Source organism: Colossoma macropomum, unplaced genomic scaffold, assembly GCF_904425465.1.
Source record: "Colossoma macropomum unplaced genomic scaffold, Colossoma_macropomum, whole genome shotgun sequence".
NCBI lineage: Eukaryota > Metazoa > Chordata > Actinopteri > Characiformes > Serrasalmidae > Colossoma > Colossoma macropomum.
The window spans coordinates 1334817-1358706 of NW_023495818.1; the positions used below are offsets into that span (position 1 = coordinate 1334817).

General features: G+C 39.5%; 1 protein-coding gene across 1 annotated transcript in view; it reads right to left on the bottom strand.

Moving 5' to 3' along the window:
* Positions 1-19137, bottom strand: part of anos1a (anosmin 1a) — a 37007-nt gene extending 17870 nt beyond the window's left edge. Inside the window, exons 1-2 of the mRNA XM_036563571.1 lie at positions 18936-19137; positions 11355-11402 (exon numbers count right to left, since the gene is read on the bottom strand). Of these exons, the coding sequence (XP_036419464.1) occupies positions 11355-11402; positions 18936-19106 (219 nt within the window). The 5' untranslated portion in view covers positions 19107-19137. The remainder of the gene's footprint in view (positions 1-11354; positions 11403-18935) is intronic.
* Between the last annotated feature and the right edge of the window lie 4753 nt (positions 19138-23890).

Here is a 23890-nt window from a genome sequence, read left to right on the forward strand (position 1 = left end):
CTTTGGCAGTTTAGTTCCATATAAGTATGTCGATCACATTGACTGGGAGTAAATGACATTTATTATTTATTTATTCATTTATTCATAATTATTATTATTATTCATTTATTTATTATATGAGCTCTTTAAAAAACCCAGATGGTGAGCAGAAATTGATAAAGAAGCAGTTTTAAAAACAGCAGCCCATTCAAGCAGACACGACAGAGATCTGTTGTGTTTTGGTAAATGCATTTCCCCCCCTGTTTTGTCCTTATATGCTTTCTCTTCTTCACAAAAGAAAAGAAAATCCTCTTCACGAGCCTTCAGCGATATCCGGCATTTGCATTTAGCAATGCAAATATACTTTTTATTCTTGCCTTAGTAACATGCCTTGACATTCTGCTTTCTCTTTTCTCTCTCTCTCTCTCTCTGTCTCTCTTTCTTTATCCTTGTTTCCCTCCTACTTGTCTCCAGTGTCCTCTATCCTGTCTCCCCTAAACTACACTTCCTCTCCTGCATGAGCGAGCAGGGCCTGGATGCCTCGGGGGAATTCACATTTCCAATTTCATGCTGTATTAATGAGACACAGCAGTCACTGCACCACAGCACCACACTGTGAGGGAGAACACGAGAAGTATCCATACATCTATCACTGATCTGAGACCACTTTTCAATAGAGCCCTGCTGATATGAACATTTTTAGCAGATAACGATTTTAAGACCATAATTAAGTACAGTCTGGAATTAAACAGACTCTCTAAGTGGTGAACTGTCTAATATGACTCAACAAGTCTGAAACAACACAAATATTGTAGCACTTAGGTGCTTCCCATCAGTCTTAGTGGTTTTGGTGATTTATGTACATTAGCTCTTTTTTCTCATTATTTTTCATCAGTTCTCTTCATAGAAAGATTGTCCACATACTTATGGTTAGGTTTGGATGCTTTTTACATGTTTATTTTAACCATGATGGTGTTTTGTATTCAAATTTACAAGTTCAGCTGGTACTGCTGTAATGTAGTTAAAGAAGAATGACTTGAAAGGGGAATTCCATCATTTTTTCAAAATTTCTTAATTCAGTGGTTGAGATGTAAACATAGGCATACCGAATGGGTTGATGTGAAATGGTTCACTTTAGAGAAACCTACCAGCTCCTTCACAGTGGTGGTGATAGGAACCAGGGGCTATGATGTCTACAACACAAATATAGTCAAAATGACCACTGAACCTACATGCATCTCCTGTGTTTTTTGTTAAAATATTGTTTTGCTAAAACTGGTTTGCTTTTGGGCTGCTTTCTGCATGTGCCTCTCTGCCATCAGTGGATTTTAGACAATATGTTAAGCCAAGACCATCTCAACATTACAGTAAAACAATGTCTCATACATCAGGCAGTGTATCCATAACAATTTCATGTAATAACTTTTTGTGAAGGAGCTTTTAGGTGTATCAAAATCTTCAGATGTCTGGTTCCTGTTACCACCACTGTGAACAATTCTGACTCAGTAAGTTTCTCTAGAACTGAGCATTTCACATCAAACCACTCTGAATGACTGTTTACATCTTAACCATTTTAATTATGCAGAATTTTGAAAGATTGGTGGAATTGTCCTGTAAGCTAGGGAATTCCAGCATATTGGAAACCATCAAATTCTTAGTTGTAAAATATAAAACAATTCACTAAATAACAGTCTGGTTCTCTTACAGAGCATATAATTATAAGATTTAAGCTAAACTCTGTTGTTGTTTGGAAGATCTATTGCTGCATTAGGCTGCTGATTGGGACTTCATTATCATTATCATGGTCATTTTCAGTGTCAAGTTAGTATGCAATCAATATCTGTATGCACATTATTAGTGGGACCGATCAATTAGTACCATTTCATCAACATCAACCAATATTATCAGCCAACAAACATATTGATTGGGCCTTATTTCCCTATGTCCAGGTACAGAGGTGAAACATAACAAATTACAGCCCCTCTCATTACAGTACTTGAGTTAAATTAAAATCATATCAATTACAAATTATAAAATCACAATACTTTTATCTTAACTTACTTCTAAACAAGTATTCTACTTGATGAACTCTTGAGTAGTTTTAGATTGCACAGGCATAAAAGCAACTAAAAAGTTATCAGTGGGGGAGTTTTTCAGTTCCTACTTGAGTAAATAACTTTCTCCAGAAATAATTTTCTCTATTAAAAACTTTGCTTGTATTCAATTGAATTTTCACTGCAATAGAAGCTGACCTAGTCTTATTTAATTAAATATCAGGCATTTCAGCAGGAATTTTCAGTACTCTTTCCACCCCCACCCAGGTGTGAAGAATAATGCATTAAAGTGCTTCCAAAGATCATTATAAATGATAATTAGTCAATTAGTCATTCAGAAAGTATCCCTTCGGTCTTGTGAGTTGGTTTTTAGGACATCCATTATTAAACCACTTGACCCGCCAAGGATTTCTTAGCAGGAGGAAGTTTTCTTTGGCTTCTGCTCAGTAGGGTGTCAGAAAACGTCCCTTTATGTGGTGCGTTTGGGTGTGTGCATATGCATGTATGAGCACGGGTTACTGCATATGCATGTGCATGGGCTAGAAGAAATAGTTCAGCAAGACAAATCAAATCTATACCCATTTTCCCCCTCAAACCTCAGCCAAGTCATGTTTAGTGTCTGAAGTTTGCTTCTTTAGTTTTAGACTAGAGCTACAATGCTAATCTATCTTACAAGTAAAATCTGAAACAGTCTTGCTTATGTGGTTTCTGACACTGCATGCTGTTCTCTGTGAAACAGACAGAAGTACCACTGTTTTAGCATAGCTAAAAACACAAGCTAAAACGGCTAAAAACAGAAGTGGTAGCCATCTTGAATTATGAATTATTGAATTTATTACATATTTTATTTTATTTTTTTACAGTGCTTTTGTCCATTTTTGTTGACAACATATGTCATACAGTGTCAGAAACCACATAAGCAAGTCTATTTGAGATTACTCAACAATGACACAGTTTAACACAGATGTGTGATGATTTAGACAGGCAGTTTGTACAATGCTAATCAGTGTACACAAGCTTCTATTACTTAATAGCTACACTAGCCTTGTGGCTGTACTGCTACTAAAGAAGCCAACGTGAGACATCAAACATGACTTGGCTGATCAGCTACATTTAGTCCAGGGAGAAAATTCAGATTTCTTTTTTTGGAAATCCACATTACTGATTTAATTCAGTTCTCTTATCCACCATTCAGAATGGGGGCTTTTACTATGACTCTTTAAAGCCACTCTTTAAAGGGCAGTCGTGGGCTGGAGGTTAGGGAACCAGCCTTGTGACCGGAAGGTCGCCGGTTTGGTCCCCACAGCCGACAGTTAAATTAAATCAGTAATGTGGATTTCCAAAAAAGAAATCTGAATTTTCTCCCTGGACTGATTAGTCAGGTCACGTTTGACTGAAGTGCCCTTGAGCAGGGTACCTAACTTCCAACTGGATAGGGCTGCCCACCGCTCCGGGCAAGTGTGCTCACTGCCCCCTAGTGTGTGTGTGTGTTCACTAGTGTGCATGTTTGTGGGTGCTTCACTGCATGGATGGGTTAAATGCGGAGGTCTAATTCCTCTGTGTGCAAACACAGTTGGCTAATGGTTCTGAGTTAAATTTACTAAGTGACTTTGTCCCACTGATATTACATTTACAATTATATGATATTATATATACAAAGTAAAAAAGTACAGTAAATGACATTTTGAACATTGGTAAACACAACATATGTGCATGTTTCAGATAAATAACTTAAAACATAATAATAATAATAATAATAATAATAATAATAATAATAATAATAATAAATCCTACAACGCTTAGAAATCAGCATTTTTGGCTGTTCCAGCCCACTATAACTACATTTGATTTATGTATGTTCTCCCATTCTTTCACTGATATTGTGATATTGACTGACATGATCACTTTAAAGTCTACCTCATTACTCAAATTATAGACTGAAATGAATTGCCCAGCCAAGCAAGCACACTAGATTGTACCAAAAGTAACCCTTGGGCAAGACTCTTAACGTTACATTCGCCTTCCTCTGCAATATGAATATACTGTAATCTGAGACTGGATAATGGCCTCTGCCGAATGCCAAAATGTAACCCTATTGTTTTCAACCCTGTTACTCATGTAAGCAACTGTCAGCAAAGAAACCTAGTAAAAAAAATTAGACACAGTTCCAGAAATGGTTTACACTATTTTATAATTTGTTAAATGCATGTTTTTTTTTAATAAATGTAAAAAAAAAGATTCATTTGTAAGAGTCACAAGGGCTAAAAGGCACCCCAATGGTGGAATCATCCAAATAACTTCATAATTATCTTCACACACATTATGTACTTTTTCAAAAAACTGAATGTCAATTTCTAAACCATTCAGGTATTTGGCATAACGTGAAAATTGTGTGCATTTTATTTTTCGCCAAACCATTCCTTTCAGTGTGTTTATGTATTCTAGAGCTAACATTCTGAACAAGTACAAGAATCGCAAGAGCCATTTATCTCAGAGGGCAGTGATAAAAGCTCACACCTTTTAAAGAGCATGGGAGCGATGTTTTTCTCGGGTGGCAGAGCTGTTGGAAACTATGAATAATAGCATGGAGGTACGGGGGCACTGTGAGGGAGTGCATGGAGCCCATTTTATGGAGCTCACTGCAGCCAGGTCCCAGCTGAAAATGCCCAGGGCCTGATTGTTCTAACCATACTAAACACTCTGGCACTCCCCGCCACTGCAGAACTGGGGGGATATGCTGCACCCTGCCCACAATTCTCACATACATTAACCTCATAAATATAGGAACTCTTTCTTAAGGCACATTGGACATGTTTTACTGCATGTAACAGATACCTAAGTGTTTGAAAGTAAAAAAATATTGAAACCCAAATTTTTCTTTGGGTTGATGCAGCATGTAAACAACATTCACTCTTCAGTCCATACAGTTCACATATGGAAACCAAGCTGAAAAACGGCCTTTTTTAATCAACTGTTTCTGTGTGTCAAAAAAAGATACATTTACAGTCAGTCTATAGCAGTTTAGCCCCATCCATTCAAACTGAAGAGTGTTTCAGTGAGAGTGTTTCAGTGTGGACTGCTTACAGTGCAGTACAGGGCAGCCAATATGAACAGAGATCTGTTCCTATATCTAGAAAAGCAGCCAAAATTTTTATCTGAAAACCCCCAAAAATGCCATTTTTGACCACTTTCAGCTGAAAATTTTCACTACACAAAATCTCAGTGCATCCCTTTTGTCTTTAAGATACTAGAAAGAAAAAGAAAAATGACTGGAAATTTTGAGTTAAAACAAGAAGACTAAATAGGCCTACTACAAAGTGTCAAAATGAGAAGTAATGACTAAAAACGCTGTTTCCATCCTTCAGGCACAGACATGCAAAAGTTTGAGTAGCAGCAGATAAACTGTGAAAACGGTGGCCATGTGGCCAATAAACAAGCAATTTGTAATCACTGTTTAAGTCCAGTTTCAAGATTAGGCACAACAACAAAGAACCTCTCCACCGTGGCTTTGACACATTATGTACAGTTCCCCTTAGTGTAATTTTGGAAGAACAAAACAGTCCCATAAAAAACTGGGTCCGGTTTGTAATACATTCTTTTAGCATAGAGTAGCAGTACTCAGGAAACATGGGTTGATTAACTTTATTAATGCCAATTAAATATCATCTGATGCCATGATACTTGGAAAATTTAGAAAATAGTTGACTTGGAATATATTGTGATTTTGGGTTTTATCAACACAGGCAAGCACTATGAATTACCCTTTTAGTGTACTAGTCCAAACTACAGCTCTAAATTGCTCTAAAGAATAAGAGGAGTGAATGCCATAGCCAGAGTTGGCCATCACAAATCACACCTTAACAGATCGATGCTTTTTCACTGCTGGGCACGGCAGATGCTCTCATTTTGAAAATCATAGACTTTCTAGCGTCGCCCTTCACTGCCACCAGAAACGCACTAAATTTATTATCGTAAGCGTACTGTGCAATCTGTCCTATAAAATTCAGCTTGTGTACTGCATGGTAGAATTTATCCTCTTCTACTCAAGCTGCACAGAGGCCCATTCTCCAGGCTTTCAAGCACTATTCATAAACCTCTCATATTGCAAACAATTGCTTGCTTCGCTGCACCTCGCATTCAGGACCACGATCTAATCTATCAAACTCAGAGCAGTGCTTGGCTAACTCTATGGCTCTCCCCACTTGTACCAAACAGCCTTATGTGACGCATTGCACTTTGGAAAAGGGGGAAAAAAAAGCCCCTACTACAAAACTTCGCTATTAATCACCCATACTGGTCCAAGCCTTTGCCCTCGAAGGGTTGAAAACCACTGAACCAAAAAACACAAGAGTGCAGTGATCACCTTTCTAAAAACCACCTATCAACTCGTGCCAAAGCTGGTCTCTCCGCTTTCACATGAGGCCTTGCTAATCCGTCCGAAAGCTCCTGAAAGCCCGGTGTCATTATTATACCCCAGCGCCGGTTAGTTTTCCGCCCCATTTCAGACGCAAATCAAGCATTCCTTTCCACCCTGCAAAATAAAGGTTATTTAAGAGTGGTGGACAGGGAGTAGGTTTTGGGAAAGAGGTTGCCTTGGGCTAGCTCCAGCTAAGCCCATAAGAATCACTTGCTTCGTATTTAATGCAGGACAGACTGCAGTTTCCCCAATCCTGGCCCTGGAGTGCCTCTACACAGCACAGTTTAGTATTTTCTGTTATCTAGCATACTTGATTCCACTTATCAGCTCAGTACCAAGCCCTTAAAAGACCTATATGCTAAGTTATTTTCCATTTATGACATTTACAGGAATTTATGTATGAACAGTTGTAATTGATTTTTACATGATTATTTATGTTCATTTTTATATGTCCACAATGTTTCTTCATGTCTTTAAATTAAACAGGCTGTTTTCGGTGCTGTGCTTTGGACTGTTATTTGTAAATGAACTCTTTTCATACTGTCTCTGCATTGTGTCCCTTAAAAAAAAGCAGTCTAAGCTGAAACACTTCTTACAACTTCAACAGGAATGGGCGGGGCTAAACTGGTGTAAGCTGAAAAGACGGACATATGCAAATAAATTCCAAACGGGCTGTTTTTGCAGCTTATACTTTATGAGAAATTCCTTTCAAATAGCTGATGAAGTCATATTTCCTACAGGAAAACTCAGGATCCGAGATCAGTGTTTCCCAACCCAGTTCTCAGGGTCCCCACTGACATCCCAAATTTTTGCTCCAATCTAACTCAACAAATTGGGATGAAAGAAAAATGTGGACCATCTGGGGGGCCTTGAGGACTAGCCAGGGAACCACTATTCTAGATGATCCAGATGTGACATATAACGCCACCTTTCACCTTTTCCATCCATGAAAAATGGTAAAACTGGCCGTGAATATGGAAAACAATGTCTGATGCACTTTTGTGTCGTTTTAATATAGAAAAAAAGCAGGATACATATTTTCCAGACCTCCATGCTTCATTTTTCTGTGTGTTGGGCGTATCTTCCAACAAGCACCCAGAAGGATTAAAGTCGTATTTACTAGTTAACCATCTGGTTTTATATATATAACCTTCCAAGGAGCACCTAAATGCAGCATAAATTTCCATACATGGCTCGTACATACTGGGGTGCAAATGGTACAATGTTTACAAGCAATGTTAAAGTCTTATTTCCAAAAAACAAATGAGGAAAATTCGTCTTTCGACGATAAATGTCCATGACAGTGTCTTGAAAAGCAATACAGTGAAAGTCAGACCAAGAACCACTGGACTATGCAAAGTATGGAGGCTATTGTATCTCCAGAATGGGAACTTTATGGATGGTTAACAAAAATTCTTAAATTTAATGTACGTTAACACAACAGGATTTTATATCATTTCTACTGATCCACTCATCATGAAATGTTCACTCAAAAGGCCAGAATTTACAAGGCTTCGATATGACAGCGAAGCTGCCCTGGCCTGAAATGTCTTCGTTTCACCTTCTGAAATGAAGACACTTAAGGCCAGGGCAGCTGTTTCAGTGGAGTGTGTCCAAGTGCATAAGCCTTCATCCTCAAGAGTTCTTGAATGAACCAAACCGCTTCAGCGCTGACCATGCATAATGCTAAAATTTGGGTGCGGGGCAAAGCATTCACTCCAGCGTTTGATGGCATGCCCAGCTAATGCCACAAGGAGAAAGAGAGAAAAAGAGAGATCCAGTCTTTGTCTGCGGTTCTTGTTTGAACAAACTGCACTTGCTTTAAGGGCCTTCCAGACCTACCGTAGTACTAGCACTGAGAAGCTCTGGTTTCCCAAGCCTTGCTAATTCACTTAGAGTGGCCATAATTGAAACTGTGGGCATGCTAATCGCAATAGCTTACACTCATGCCTTTGTTCTTATGACTATAAAGACATAGCTCGGTGTCGCCTCATTGCCAATACTTCAAACTATAATTAAAGTGGCCGAGAGCATTGTCATGGTACACTAATTATTTCCTTGACATTTAAATATGGAGCGCTAAAAGGTTACTGTCGCAGGCATATAATGACATTCAAGAGCAGATCAACCACCAGCTAGAGGGGTTTTCTTGTACTGTTAATTATCCTACGGTCCTTCTAAACTGGTGAATCTCTGGACGTGTGGCCTGCATGCTAATCCCTTTGGAGTGTTCTTCAACCAAGCACTGTCTGAGTAGGTCTACTGTGTGAGAATGAGAGGGCATTAAGGTTAACAGTCAATTTGGCCTTTTGAAGACATGAATAGGGGACAATTCGTTAAACTCCCATTTCTTAGACTGAAGCTTTGAATAGAGCAGACAAAATAGTTAGGAAACATCTAAAGAAGTTTGGTTTTGGCCATCCTGAAACAACATTTCTGGGCATATGGATTGCTTGTAAAACCCCAGGGGGCGACTACCAGTATTAGTGATTTGCCTACACACACGAAATACCAAACAGCCGTCAAGAAGCATTACAGTAAACAATGTCATGAGAACAAAGGCTGCCTCTTGCTTTGTGCAAGCATGCGATGGCTGCTGATGCTGCCAAGTCATAGCCTTTAATCAAGCCTTCAGACATGGATGCTTTGTTGTGGGATTCTGCCCAAAAACAGTATGACTGACATCCAGAGGCCTAGCACACCTGAACATAGCTAAGGAGCCACAGGCGAATCTGTAATTTCAGTACAAACCACTTGCGTTAAACAAGGAAGCTGACCTTAACCACAAAGCTTCCAGACAGAGGCTCATAAATAAGTCTAGTTCAAATCACGTGAATCAGGCTGAGTCGTTTTCTGCTCACTTACTAATTACTCCCTAACTGCACTTACTAAGAGCAAAACGGTGCCTAATTAGCAACAAAGAGCTTTTAATTTTCTAATTCAGGAAGCTACTTGAGGTAGTAACGCAATTAAACGGAGCCAAATAGCTTTGGCCCGGCCTACTGACAAAATCTAACAGAGTTACTACCGACACCAGGGCTTTTAAAAGCTGATTGGTCTGTGGCTAGCGGACCTCTAAACCAATAAGAGCCTGGTACAATGAATAGTGAGCGTGCTAAGGGGACTGGCCTTGTTTAAAGTGAATGGGGGGGGGGCACTCTCTAGAGAATGCTCTGAAAATCTGTGGAACAGTTGGCCAAATGTTTTCATGGATGGAGCGAGAGAGGTCGAAACCCCGGCTGTTCCTGTAAGCCAACCCCGAGGGTGATCTGGAAACACGTGCTACACCACTCCCTGCCATATGCAGACATACATCAACACAGAAAAGCCCTCAAAGCCCTCTTTGCCTGTGCAGGAGCAAACAGTCTGTTTAGGCAGTTAACCAAGACATGCACAATGCTTTACATGAGTTAGAGCTGTCAGGGCCGGAGGAGGTGTTTCACACAGCAGAATTTCTTTGTTGGTCTGAAAAGCTTAAACAAAAGCTGAATTCTAGCTCTATCGTGTACTAAGTGTATTGAAGAATGTATATTTACTAACTGCACACGCTGATACTAATTTTAGCTTAAAGATATGTAAACGTATGCAGGGAAGCAGGAACAAGGGAAAAAACTAACCTCGTCTTGTAATGTACATCAGAGAGAGAGAGAGAGAGAGAGAGAGAGAGAGAGAGAGAGAGAGAGAGAGAGAGAGAAAAAGAGAGAGAAAGAAAGAAAGAAAGAAAGAAAGAAAGAAAGAAAGACAGATGCAGAAGCAATAAAAAAGAAAGAAAATCAGAGACAGAAAGAAACAAAGACAACAGAGAGAAGGAAAAAAGAAAAAGAAAGATAAAGAGAGAGAGAGGGAGAGAGAGAGAGAGAGAGAGACTGAAGCAGAGAGACTGAGAAACAGAAAAGAAAAAAGAGACAGAACAAAGAGAGAAAGAGAGACAGAAAGAAGAGAGACAAACAAGAGAAAAAGACAGAAAGAAAGAGACCCAGAGACAGCCAGAGAGAGAAATACAAGAGAGAGAGCGAGCGAGCGAGCGAGCGAGCGAGAGAGAGAGAGAGAGAGAGAGAGAGAGAGAGAGAGACTGAAGGAGAGAAAAGACAGAAAGGAAAAAAGGAGAGACTGAGAGGGTAAGAGAAATAGAAAAAACTCAGTAGGAGAAGAGACAGAGAGAGAAAAAGACAGAAATACAAAGAAGAAGGAGAGATACAGACACAGAGAGCGAGGGGGGGATACAAACACTATAAAGACAGAAAAAGTCAAAGAGAAGCAGGGAGAAGGGAAGACAGAAAGAGAGAGAGACAGCAAGAGAGTGAAAAAGAGAGAGAGAGAGAGAGAGAGAGAGAGAGAGAGAGGGAGAGAGAGAGTGAGAAGGCGAGAGAGAAAGCGAAAGAGCAGGAGCGAGAGAGAGAGAGAGAGAGCGCTCCGCATTTCAAACAGTGCGGTATAATGATGAGTGTGGAAAAATCTGCGCTGGCATCATGTCAGCCGTATACCTCTCTGCTATGGGCACGATACTGTTATTTAATTACAGGCCTGCTGCAGCATGTTAATCTCCTCATTACTAAAAGTGGGTTGAGCTATTTGCTGAAATTAGCATTTTGCCTCGCAGTTAAAAAAGCACGGACCTGCATAATGTGCATCAGACCACACAGCAGCCTTTCAACTTCATTTGTTTCAGTCTCATTATATTTGTGACCAGGAGCTGAGCCACTATATCACAAATTCATTTCTGTATGAAACCCACCCCACGTAGGAATAATGGCTCCAAAGCAGGAACTGACACACCGATCTCACTGTGATGTATGATGTCATTATCGGAGGCATGTGAGCATACCAATGTTTTAAAATGACGGATCTTCGGCGGCTTTATGTCAAACGGCGACGTAATGACATGTAATTTTGACAGAAATTACCTTTGCACATTGCTTATGGCCTTGGCACCAGCCTAGGGATCCATTACTCTGTAGAGAGAGAGAGAGAGAGAATGAATTGAGAATCACGCCGCAACCTGTAACAACGAATCGTATTTAGAATAAACATTCTTTTTTTGATGTGAGACAAAACATGGAACATGAATTACAGTTAGCGTTAAATTAAACCACAAATATTTATAAATACAATATATTATTCAGGTTTGTCATTATATACAAAAAATTTACAGTGTATTCAAACATAGAGTTGGGTGATATATTAAGTATGCTTTTCTGAGTATATCATCAGCAGTGCCAACTAGAGAGAGCCTGTAAACAAGAGTAACCAGCGTCTCAACAAATTAAAGGAATAAATTGACGTCTTAATAAAGTATCGGGCCAACGTGAGCCACCAGAATAGTCCTTGGCAGAGAACCTACAAGGCTCTGGAACTGTACTGGAGGGATGGAATATCATTCTTCCAAAAGATTCCCTCAGTTGGTTTTGAAGATGGTGGTAGAGAGTTCTGTCTAACACGTTGGTCCAAAATCTCCCATAGGTGGGTTGAGATTTGGTAACTATAAAGGCCATAATATGATTTTCATCATTTTCGTACTCATTAAATCATCCAGTGACCCCTCGTGCCCCGTGGATGGGGACACTGACATCTTGAAAGAGACCACTCCAACATGAATAGAAATGCTTCATCACAGGATAAAGGTGATCAGTCAGAACAACTTTGTGGACCCAAACTATGCCAGCAAAATGCCCCCAACAGCATAACAGAGTCAGATAACCCCCAAGCGTTCAGGCCTGCATCATTCTCTTAGTGTGTCTCACACATGCACTCGCCCTCTTGTAGAGAACTTAGTGAAGTGACTCATCTGACTACATCACTTTTTTCCACATCTCTGAAGATCTGTTGCCCAATAATGAGCCCTCTTTCAAAATGTCTTTTCCTCTTGCTATTTAATCCAGAATCAAACCTGTTCAGCATTTTTTGTACATAAAACAGAGCATTGTAGGATGTTAAATTCTTAAATGTATCATGCCGTGCACCTGTCTGGAAGCATCTACCCTCATTGTGATTCTCCACTCATATATTCAGGTATTTCCCTTAATTTATCACATATTCATAGTTTCATAAAAAGTTTACTACTAATTGATTAGTATTCTCCCAGTATTCTTCCTACTGTTCCTTCTTAAGTAGCCTATTATTTATTAATAACATCTTGTTTTAAATGTGGCACTATTGATTTGCTGATGCAGTCTGTCAGTTCCAACTTGCTCTCAAACCTCAGAATAACTCAATTAAAAAAACAAGTATCATGATGTCATATTTTGGCAATATTGCCCACCCTCAAAAGTTAGACCTGCGAGTCTGAAGATGTAACCACTGAACCCAATACATACAAAACATACTGGTATAGGACAGGACCACCTGCACGGCATCAGCCTAACCCTGACCTTAAGTCTAACCTGACTGCCATCCTCACTTCCAACTTTAAAACATAATTCCATAACACAGCAGTCTTTATAAGACAAATATTTACTCAAAAAATGGAGCATCTGATTAGATCTTCCTGTATAGCTAGGATAGATACCCCAGTGGGCCTGTCTCAATTATTACTTATTGCCTGATCACAATTATTTCACACAGTTGTTCACTTTCACAATCGTATGTTTAAATCACAAAAATGAGAATGCCAAATTGGTGCATTGTTAAAAAAAAATTAAAATGTTATGGGTCTTCCAAAAACAACAAAAGGTTCTTCAGGCTGGTGCTATACCACCTTTAGAGGGCAGTGTTGAGTAATGTTTGTTTATTTGACTAGTTAAAAGCTAATAATAAGCTTTTAACTTTGGTGCATATGATGCACAACAAACACAATTAAATTAAAAATCACAATTATCTAGATGGCAATTAATCGCCGGCTAAAATTTGATTGTGACAAGCCTATACATAGGTTAAGTCAGGAGTCTACACTCTAAACCTCTCACTCGCTCTTGCAATCACAAAAGTCTGTTTGCACAGCAAATCCTGGAATGTTCTTTAGCATGTCGAGAACTGTCATAGTGTTTTGCTCCATGGCCAAATAAAGCTGTTCCGAAATTTCTACAATACAGAGTTCAGAGTGCTGAGCAGGCAGCTTCTGGCTAGTCACGCAAAGTTGAGGACAATAGGGTTCCGCTAGCTGAAAAACAAAAACATAATCCTCCAGTTCTTATGCAGAACGTCCACATGGGCGACTTCTGAGGGATTACATGCTTCAGTATGACTGCCATACATGATTGTTGTAAAACAAGCTACACCATGACAATGTTGTTCTGCGAGCATGTTGAATCTGAGCCACCGTGGCCGACATAAGTCAAACAAATCTATTGTGACTAGTGAGGTGGGATCAATAGACAGCGCCTCAGGCAGAAGCACGATGTAGCTCACGTGTAAGTGAATGTGTGCCTGTGGTACTAATGTCAACCAAATCTTTTCCATTATATGTGAAATTTAACAGAAAATGTATTATAACTCTCAAGAGCTGCATATTTTCTCATCAAGATCATGTGTAGAGCTCTGCATGGTCTTCTATTTACGCAAATCCATAAAACGTGATGAATGGAGCATGATAAACTGACACTTGCTGTCAAATAATCAAACAATCAATAGTCCATTTTGGCACATAGAAACAATGAGGAGATGTCTAGAAAGCCATTAAACTGGCTAATCGTGGGCCAAAAATGGACCACCTCAAAGCCAGGCTAATTTCCCCGATCGTTGACCAGGAATGCCCTTGAGACCTTCATGACACGTGATGATGTGATGTTTCATTCAACCGAAGCCATTCAAATAAACCCATGACCCTAATTTCCATCTCATATCTGAAGAAGGAGATAATTGACAAAATGGCTCTTCTCCCAACTCGATGAGTGGGTGCTGGAGATGTGGATACCAACACAATGATCCACAATGATCAGCACATATCAAAGGCATTCATTCTGAACGAGCCAAATGCTTAGACTGCAAAGGCTGTTCTAGAACGCAGGCAGACAACGGTGTCTGCTGTTTGAATAGAACCGCGTGGAACGATCTGAACAGTGGCGTTTTCAGCGCTCCCACAATAAAGAGCTTCCATCCTCGTCTCACTTCTCGATAACATCTCCCAGGTCACGGGCAGCTTGCTGAGCTGAAGAGAGACGTTGGGGCGCTAACGGAGATTGATGCGCTCAGCTTCCATAGACTATGTTTTGATGTCTGGCTCAGATAGAAGGAGGAGTGTCACATGGTTCAAGACAGACCATTTGAATAGATGTCTGCTGTTGAACGGATGTCCTTTGAGGTCACTGCACTTGGCTCTGAGAAGAAATTTTAATTAAAATGGAACTAGACTTGTTTTTCTAAAACATATGTATTGGGGTGCATAGCACAGGATAACCTTTGCTGGACTTCATTAGCTGACAGAATTAGAATTATTATTGTTTTGGTTTAGATGCTATAGTATATTTTTGTAGATAGAATGGAAACTACACCCAACAGCAAACCAGAAATAATGAAATGGTCATGTTCTATGAGAAGTTCCTCATATTACATACGTTGTTTTTATATTTTCCATATTGAATCATGATGGTCTAAAGTTACACAGAAACTCTGTGTCCTCAAAAAAAGACAAAAAAGGTCTAGCTGATCATTATAGGCTTAGCTGTCTGTCAAATGGAAACCACATAAATCAAGATAATGGTTCCAAAAAGGGATGAGTATGGATGTAATCACAATAACAAGCAAGCATCTTTGGGTACAGATATAAAGTGCACTGGAAAGCAGAAATACACAAGGACAAGACAAACATTTTCTATGCAGTTGTGTGCAAAAGTTTGAAGATCCTCAGACAAAATACATATTTTGTTGATTTTTTTAGTGAAAAGAAGTTGATACATCCTCTACAAGGACCCTACACTGCATTTTTGTGCAAATATTACAGCACAATTTGCATTTTTTTGCTTAATTTAATATGTTGGAAAAAATAAAACAAAATATTTTATGTACATTTTGCACAGGCCACATTTTAGTCCAGCAAATAAACAGTAATTGTGCATTAAAATGTGCAGAAGTGTGTTTTCTGCAGAATTGACTTGTTTTCACATAGAAAATCAACAAAACATGCAATTTGAGCAGGGGTGCCCTAACTTTTGTATACGATTGTAAATGGATATTCTGACTCGGGGTGAGCAATTTGATGATGTGAATCATTATCGTGAAAAATTATATCACATTGTTATAATATGCTTTTCTGAGCATATGAGGGATATCACCAGGGAAGACCTGATGATTTCAGGGAACTTCAATATGCATATCTGTATTTATAGTTCACTTTTATTCAGCAGAATCATGCTTGTATTTAATTTAATTTAAAGTACTGCTCTTGCTTCGTTGTTAAGTTTAGGGCAGAAACAAATGTCCAGCAGAAAATTGCTTCAGGAGTTGTTTTTCTCTGTGGTATCTAAGTAGATATAGCTAAGTGAGTTTTTCTATTGGTTGGGAGTTCAAGAGTTGAAGATAAGTCCAAACACTTTAGATAAACTATCAGTACAATTACGATGTGATGGAGGAATCAACAAATCACGTTTGGATTTCCACTGAATTACTTGAGAAAAAGCTTCATGTAAAACATGGAATGTCTTTTAGAAGCTTCAAATGTACGTTTAATCTAGAATGACCAAAAAATGTTCATGCAGCTGAACAAACTACTAGAATCCCATAAAGATGCTAGCAGAAGTTAGCATTATCAAAGAGATGGGCTTTTAATTAATTTTTTGACCAAGTTTTGAGATTCATATCCTAAACTGAAGGCCTAGTTCTAATAGTCAGGGTTCACCACTGGATTTACTTTTGTGCAGTATGTTAAAATTGTTTTTGATAGTGTTTTTTGTTGTTGTTGTTTTGGTGGCACTGGTGGAGCTTTATTATCTGTTCCAACCTGTTACACCTCAGAAAAACTAAATATCATGATGTGTATCGCTTGTTTGCTCATTCTCTCATTTTCAAATCCCATCTCACTTTAATGGAATGTAGTAATGAGTATCTCAGTAGTATTTGAATTATTAATAAAGTGCATCATGGCAAAATTTCCTATTACTTGAACAGGCTCATAAAAAGATATTAGCATGATGTCAGATTCTCAAATGTTTTTAAACATATCCCTTTCCAAAATTAGTCAAATAACTTGCTGACCACTCTGTCAATTGCAGTGACCATTGCGGTTTAATTTTTTAATCTTAACATAAATGTGTCTGAGCTGAACACTCACTGCTATATTAAAGCTCATACGAGTGGCTTCATTTGAATATGTACACTGAAAAGGGACGGTAGCAACAGTCTACATATTGTACACACCATACTACTCATATTGATATTAAAAGAGATGCTGCCTTCGCACAAGCTGTGATGCTTTATTTCCCAGCTGTTGTTGGCCACAGCCACGCCGTACACAAGCAGAGATTTTCTCTCTAACAGCTCACTCTCTGACCCACCTCAGGTCTCTTTGCTCACATACTTATGTACCCCCAGGGAAATTCCTAGCCCCGCCCTCTACAATAAGAGTCCATAACAAAGTGAACCAAGTGCAATAAATGCTGAAGAACACATAACTGACACGACAACATGTTTCTTGAACACGCTACAGTAAGTTTTTATTCTGTGTTTTTTCAATTATTTTTTTAAGACACATAGATATACATCCGTGTGCAAAAGTTTGGATGCCCTGGTTAAATAACATGTTTTGTTGATTTTCTTAGTGAAAGTAAGTTAATACACCCTCTACAGAGAACACACTTCTGCACATTTTAATACACAAATACTGTGTATGTGCTCAGTAAATATTGAGGAAAACAATAAATAAATAAAACCTGGCTGGTGCAAAAAGTTACAGTAAATCTAAAAAATATTTTCCCCCAATATGTTAAACAAAGCAAATACACAGAAATTGTGCTCTAAAATTCAACTGACTGCATTCAGCCAAAACAGCATGAGTGAGGTCAGGTACTGATGTTGGATTATTAGCTCTGGTTCACAAACTCCACTCCAACATATCCCAAAGGTGCTGGATGTAGCTCAGTTTCTCTAGAGAACACAGTTCCTCTGCTCTGCAGCTCAATGCTGGGTGGGATTTATACCCCTCTAGCTGACACTTGGCATTAAGCATGGTGACCAAAGAGTCCCATTCGACTGTCAATACTTTTCTATGGAGATTATACAAGCTGTGTGTGTGTGCAGCTGTACACCAGTGTTAGTAATGGGTGCATCTTAAAGCAAATTAATCATCAAACTAGAGGGGCAGGGAATTAACCAACACGCAACCACAAAATAAATGAAGAGTTCATTCATGACAGCCCACTTTCACTCCAAAAAATCATTTAGGACAGTCAGCACTTCAACTTATGTTTATGATGCTGTAAAATAGCAGTAAGCAGAACAGTTATTTTACATAGTTTCATGCTATGTAGCCTACATAATACTGGCTACTTTAAATGATTTCACCCCATGCATGGAAAGCAGCAGTTACTTTAGATGCTTTCGTTTCAGCCGTTTTTATGAGGCTGTGCTTACAAGACAGCAGTTCATTTAACAGTTTTGCTTCATGGGGTTGCACACAACATTAGTTACTTTAACGGCTAATTTAATGGTTTTCCCTTGCATATAAAGCATTTACCTGACAGGTTACTTTAAATGGGGTTCATGCCTCAAAGCCTATATGAACCTACAGTTAGTCGAACCGGTTGCTGTAAATGGTTTTACCCTTGCATACGAAGCAGCACTTATAGTTACTCATGCCATGTAGCTTATACAAGACTGGAGTTAGGGCAGCCCATTCTGTCAACTATATAGTTATACTGTATTACTGAAATACAGTGATAGAGTTTTATAGGGATATCTTTACTCAATGATATAATGTGCATAAAATAGTGGTGTTCCTAGTAGCAAAGCATATTTTTATGCACCTTACAAACAATATCCAGGACATGACAGTTAACAATAACGTAATTTAGGGTAACAAAACCTTGTATCTCCAAAACACACGAGAAGGACAGAAACATTCTTAACTTTTACAACTTTTTATGGACGTTAATAGAAAAAAACGTGCATTTAAAGTCATTTTGAATGATTTTTATTGGTCTATTCATCATTAAATTGACAAGGTAAAGGGAAGCTAGCCATTTTTGTCAAACAACAGCAAAAATGGACACGTGATTGTGTGTATATTGTGTGTGTATATATATATATATATATATATATATATATATATATATATATATATATATATATATATATATATATGCGCGCTGATTAACATTTACAAAACAGTCTAATCAAAAAAAGCCATGGCAGCTCTCAGCTCTGTAAACAGCAGCATGGGTTCCTAACTTTATTTACTCTATAGCTTCCATCTCATCTAATAAAGTGGTATATTTGCAAATGATCTCCTTCAGTACTGCCCAGCCCTACCCCACACATATAACTGAGCAGTCATCTTGCATGCTGTTTCCCAGCAGAAGGACCAACGCGTTCACACCCACACACATACATGCACGCACCTGGAAGTGGCTGGCTGTGAGAGCGATGCGCGTGCTGTGGAGGCTCAGGCACCTGGCGGCGCACCTGGTGCGGAAAATGCCGCCAAGCGCCGAGGCTGAGTCCGCCTTCCTTCCCCAAACACTGCTGCAGCCCAGCAGGAGAGTAATCCACACACACACGGCGCTCTGCATGCTGCGACCGGCGAAGAGGAAACGTCCGCAAAGCGCGAGAGTTAAAGTGGATGTGAGAGACACGGAGAGAAATGAGCAAACTTCAATCAGAGGAGCACGGGGGGGCGGAGTCAGCGGAGCGACGCGGCACGCGATTGGTGGAGACCTGATGCGAGGCACAACGTGAAGCCTGAACTGCTGCTAATGGTAAACAGTAATTCACAGCAGGAAAGCGCCTACAAACTGGATGGAAAGCACGAGGTGGCTTTCACTGAATCTTTATGACATTCTATCTATTACAAAGGAGTATTGCAATTCAGGTTTACTGTTATGAATATATAAGTCTACAGTATTATCAAAACTTACATCTGCTAGTTCTCATTAAACATGTGAAACTAAATGTATTAACATAAGACAGTACAGTACCAGCTGCATGGCTCCTGGCCTAAAACATAAATGTCCATATCTATTTGCTTTGGTTTACATGTTCTTTGAGGTTTTCTGAGTACAAACCTGAAGAAAATGTTCACTGTGTGGCTAAAAAAGTGAGTTTCAATTTATCATATTAAATCTAGCCTTTAGGTCACACATTTTAGGTTAAACAAAACAAGAGACAATCCAACTTTTTAATAAACCCATGAAAATGTCATCAAATGAGTGCTGTCAGATGTTTATCCAGTGCATACCTAACAACATTTCATCCTTTTGGACTAATCAGAAGAAGCATTTTTCCTAATCATGCTAAATGTAGTTGGACATTAATGAGTAAATCTGGACTGACTTCCATCCTGATTTAGAACTTTCAATTATAATCCCACACCATCTCAGGAATTTTGACCTCTCCTTTTGGATTTGCTGTCTTATACATTTTGCAAGACCTTGTTGCAAAGCAAAGGTATGCAGCATTTGTCTGGACACTGGAATGCAATTTTAATTTGAATTCAATTTTGGTCAGTTCATGTAAAATGGGACACTTTTGAGCGGTTCATCAAAATTACATCTTAAACTCAAGCGATACTGGTTTCACTTATGGGTGCATCCTTAAGTGTTTATTTAAGTGTTCTTAGTAATGTCAAGGGTTATATTTAGAACCATGACAACTCAAAGAACCATTTGAATGCATACATAGTTATTTGAATGCTTAAATGGTTCTTCTTTATGAGGGAAAACTTGTAGTCTATGGTTCCATATAGAACCTTTGAGAAACCTGTTCTGTATAGGACCAAAAAGGGTTCTCCTAAATCACAGAACCCCTTTGGCTTAGAATGTGCTTATCTACCTTAATTATGACATATGTTGCTTTTTATACTTACCAAGTGATTTCAACAATTAAAATATTCAACACACAAATGTCAACATTTAAGTGATATTAAGCTGTCCCACTTTACCTGAACTCACCCTATTATCAATGTGTTCATGTGTAAAGTCAGGTCCTCTGACAACTTTTTGGTCTGATCTTGATGATCACGCCGACAGCAACTGCTGACTGCTGCCCTCTTTTGGTGACACAGATTATCACATGCTCAAGCAGCTGGTTGGAGCAGCCTGTATCCAAAGCCACACATGGCTGATAAAGCTGTTAGATAATGATGTTCACTTACATAATCTGTCATGCGTACAGAAATGAACTTGTTAATCTAGAAAGATAAGAGTGGAATCTTGAGCCTTTGCTAGCCGAAGAGTTTCCACTCACCCGACTAGGCTGCAACGTGCGTGCTAAATGTATGGCAGGCCTATGGAGCAGGCCATTGTTTATTTGAACTGTTAAAAGGCTAAGTGCCTGTGGTAAGCAATGCTGCCAAGCAATGCACTGATTTTCCATTCACCCTCAGCTGTGGTGCTGAAATACGGCCGTATGTGTGTGTCAGACAGAAACCCCAACAGCCTCACTGGCCCGATCCCAAACCTGAGCCCAACGAGTGGAAGGCAGGAAGCATCCAGGGAACCCCACATCTATAAACAGCACTTTTCACCGGTAGCTTAAAAAACAACACGTTTTTTTATGTGCAGGGCAATTAAAACAACCACTACCATACGCCATGAGGTATCTCTCGACTGCCTGGCACCGTTTCTTTCGCCCAAGGAATGGAGCGAAACATGACGTGTAGGAAACCATGAGCGAAATCCTTCAACGTTTCTCACTCCGGCATGTGAGCTGCCGTTTCACAAGGACGGGAGAGCCCGGGGTGTTAACAAGCCTGCCGTTCTCCTCCCTCTCGAAAGCCTGGGTGTTTTACGAAGCAGTGAGGCATCCCTGGTGCTCCAGCAGCTGCTTCATCATCATTTTAATGCTCCGTTTTACAGGTGGGGGATTCAGAATGGGCTCTCTCCATCAGGCAGAGGTGACATCAAGCTTCTGTAATTAGCAGCAGCTGATTCACAACCACAGTGTTATAGCTTAAGGAGCTCCCAGCAAATGTGTTTAGAGATGGTGGTTTTAAAACTTGGAATTCGGCCTACATTAGTTGAGGTTTTATAGAGATGGTTCTAGGAGAGTTGTGGGCCAAAGCCTAGACTAAAAAAAGACTTTCCAGTGTTGCTTGAGCAGATGTCAAATTTTTTGACATAAAGGGCCAGCTTCCCAGATGAAGCCTAATCCTAGATTTTCCAGTGGAGATTCACCAATGACTCTGCAATTTGGTATTAAGTAAGACAAGACTTATTCTACACTATAAACTAGTTTCCCAGGCATGAATTAAGCTTAGTCTTGGACTAAACTGCAGTTTCAGTGGGGAGTCTCCTTTGGACATTCTTTTCAGTCTAGGATTAGGCTTGGTCTATTAGACTGGGTCTATATGTGCAAATGCTTGACATCTCTTTATCCATCATATCTTCTAAAATCAAGGGTATTAATAAAATTAATTCCCACTTGGCTGCATCAGAAAAGGCTTTACCATAGATGTTAAACTATTGCTGAGGATTTGATTGCATTCAGTCACATGAGCATTAGTGAGGTCGCATACTGATGTTGGACGATTAGTTCTGGATCTTAAACTCCTCTCCAACTCATCCCAAAGATATTGGATGGAACTCCATCACTCCAGAAAGAACAGTTGCATTGCTCCACAGCCCAACGCTGGGGGACTGTAGACCCCTCTTGCTGATGCTTGGCATAGGATAGGGTGATCTTAGGCTCATGAGTGGCTGCTCCAGAGTGTCACATTCTATCAGAAATGCTTTTCTAGAGAGATTATACAAGCTGTGTGTGTAAAATTGGGTGCCTGTGTCAGAATAGGTTCACTTAATTCCCTAATTAGAAGGGGTGTCTGGACTTTTGGACATTTTAAGAAACTGGCCCTTGGTGGTCTAACCCTTACAAGGTGAAAATGCCACTCAGTTCTCCTAAACAAAAACGTGGCTTAAACGCTGCTGTCTGTGTTTCTGCCACATAAAAATAACTGGCTGTGAAGCTCTAATGGTCTCGTTACAGCTATGAATGTGTGCGTTTGTGTGAGGAGGAAACACCATGGCGGTGTGGGGTCTTCTCGAAGCAGCGGATCCCCCTCCTGCTTCGTGGGGAAATGCCTCCTGCCCATGGGGAAGCCTCGTAAAGCAGGATCCGGGGGATCCTCGCTGTTTATTTGAGTTACGGGTGGAAAAAATGCGGGGAGGGTCACCTACGTCAGCCTTTACTATGAGAGTTTCCACTGGCAACATGTGTTTACCTGAATAAACAGCTATAAACAGTGTTATTTTGGGAAGAGTGAGAGAACTTTTGTGGTATGTTTTGGAATGAGCTACTGTGGGCCTGACGCTGCATTCAAGGATGATATATGGAACTATGAAATTATATGAAAATAACTGGACTAGCATGGGAGCATTTGAAATGTAAAACCGCCAAAATATGGTTATATTCTTAGTGAAAAGTCCAGGGCTGACATTTAGCGCTGCTGCTGTGTGAATTAGGAATGTTATTGCCGTCTAGTGAAATTCAAAGCAATTACATGACACTGGATTTGAGATGAACAAATCATATAAATATGTGAAAAGGAGTTCTGGCACCAGGAAATCCAAATATGTATTTTAAAGGGCCATTTGCATTTGTGCCAAAACAGTCATAATTCATCTGCTAATAAGTCATTGACCAGTTTCCAACCTGTCTTTGTCCCTCAGCATTAAACAGGCTTTTTTGGTACTCTGCCTTTAAGGCTGATACATATCTAAATGAGCTCTGTTCTGATTGGCTGCCCTGTATTGGGCCTCATTCAAAAAGCAATCCAGGCTGAAACATGGCTTATAACTTCAGTATGAATGGGTGAAGCTGAACAGCTGTAGGCTGTATAGGTGGATATATGTAAATGTGTTGGCTTTCGTGATATAAATTTAAAACAGGCTTTTTTTTTGTTTTAATCTAGACTATATGGACTAAGGAATAAATAGTATATTTTGAAACTTTAGCAATGTTTATATGCTTCATCAAACTGTTTTATTTCCAAAAAGATTTTTTTTTCTTCAGGTTTTTTGGACTACAACCTGTGCAGGTCAGCCATAATAGTATTCGTACTTTTTGAGGTGACAAGAAGAAACACCAGTCACGTTCACCACTGAGTGAATTCTGACTGGAAGTATCACTGTGTAGTTTGGCACTATCACTCAAAGGACAGGCATACATTCCAGAGAATGGTCAGAACAGCTTAACAGTGTTCATGTCATCAGTAGAGCAACTTGGCACATTTCGCTGTAGGAACAAGGCTCGTCCTACGCCACACAGGACATCTAGGCCATAGCAGTTATAGTAGGCCACTCTGTAGCCTTAGAGATCATCATAATGCAAAAGAATAGGTTGCTGAACAGGACAGCAAGCC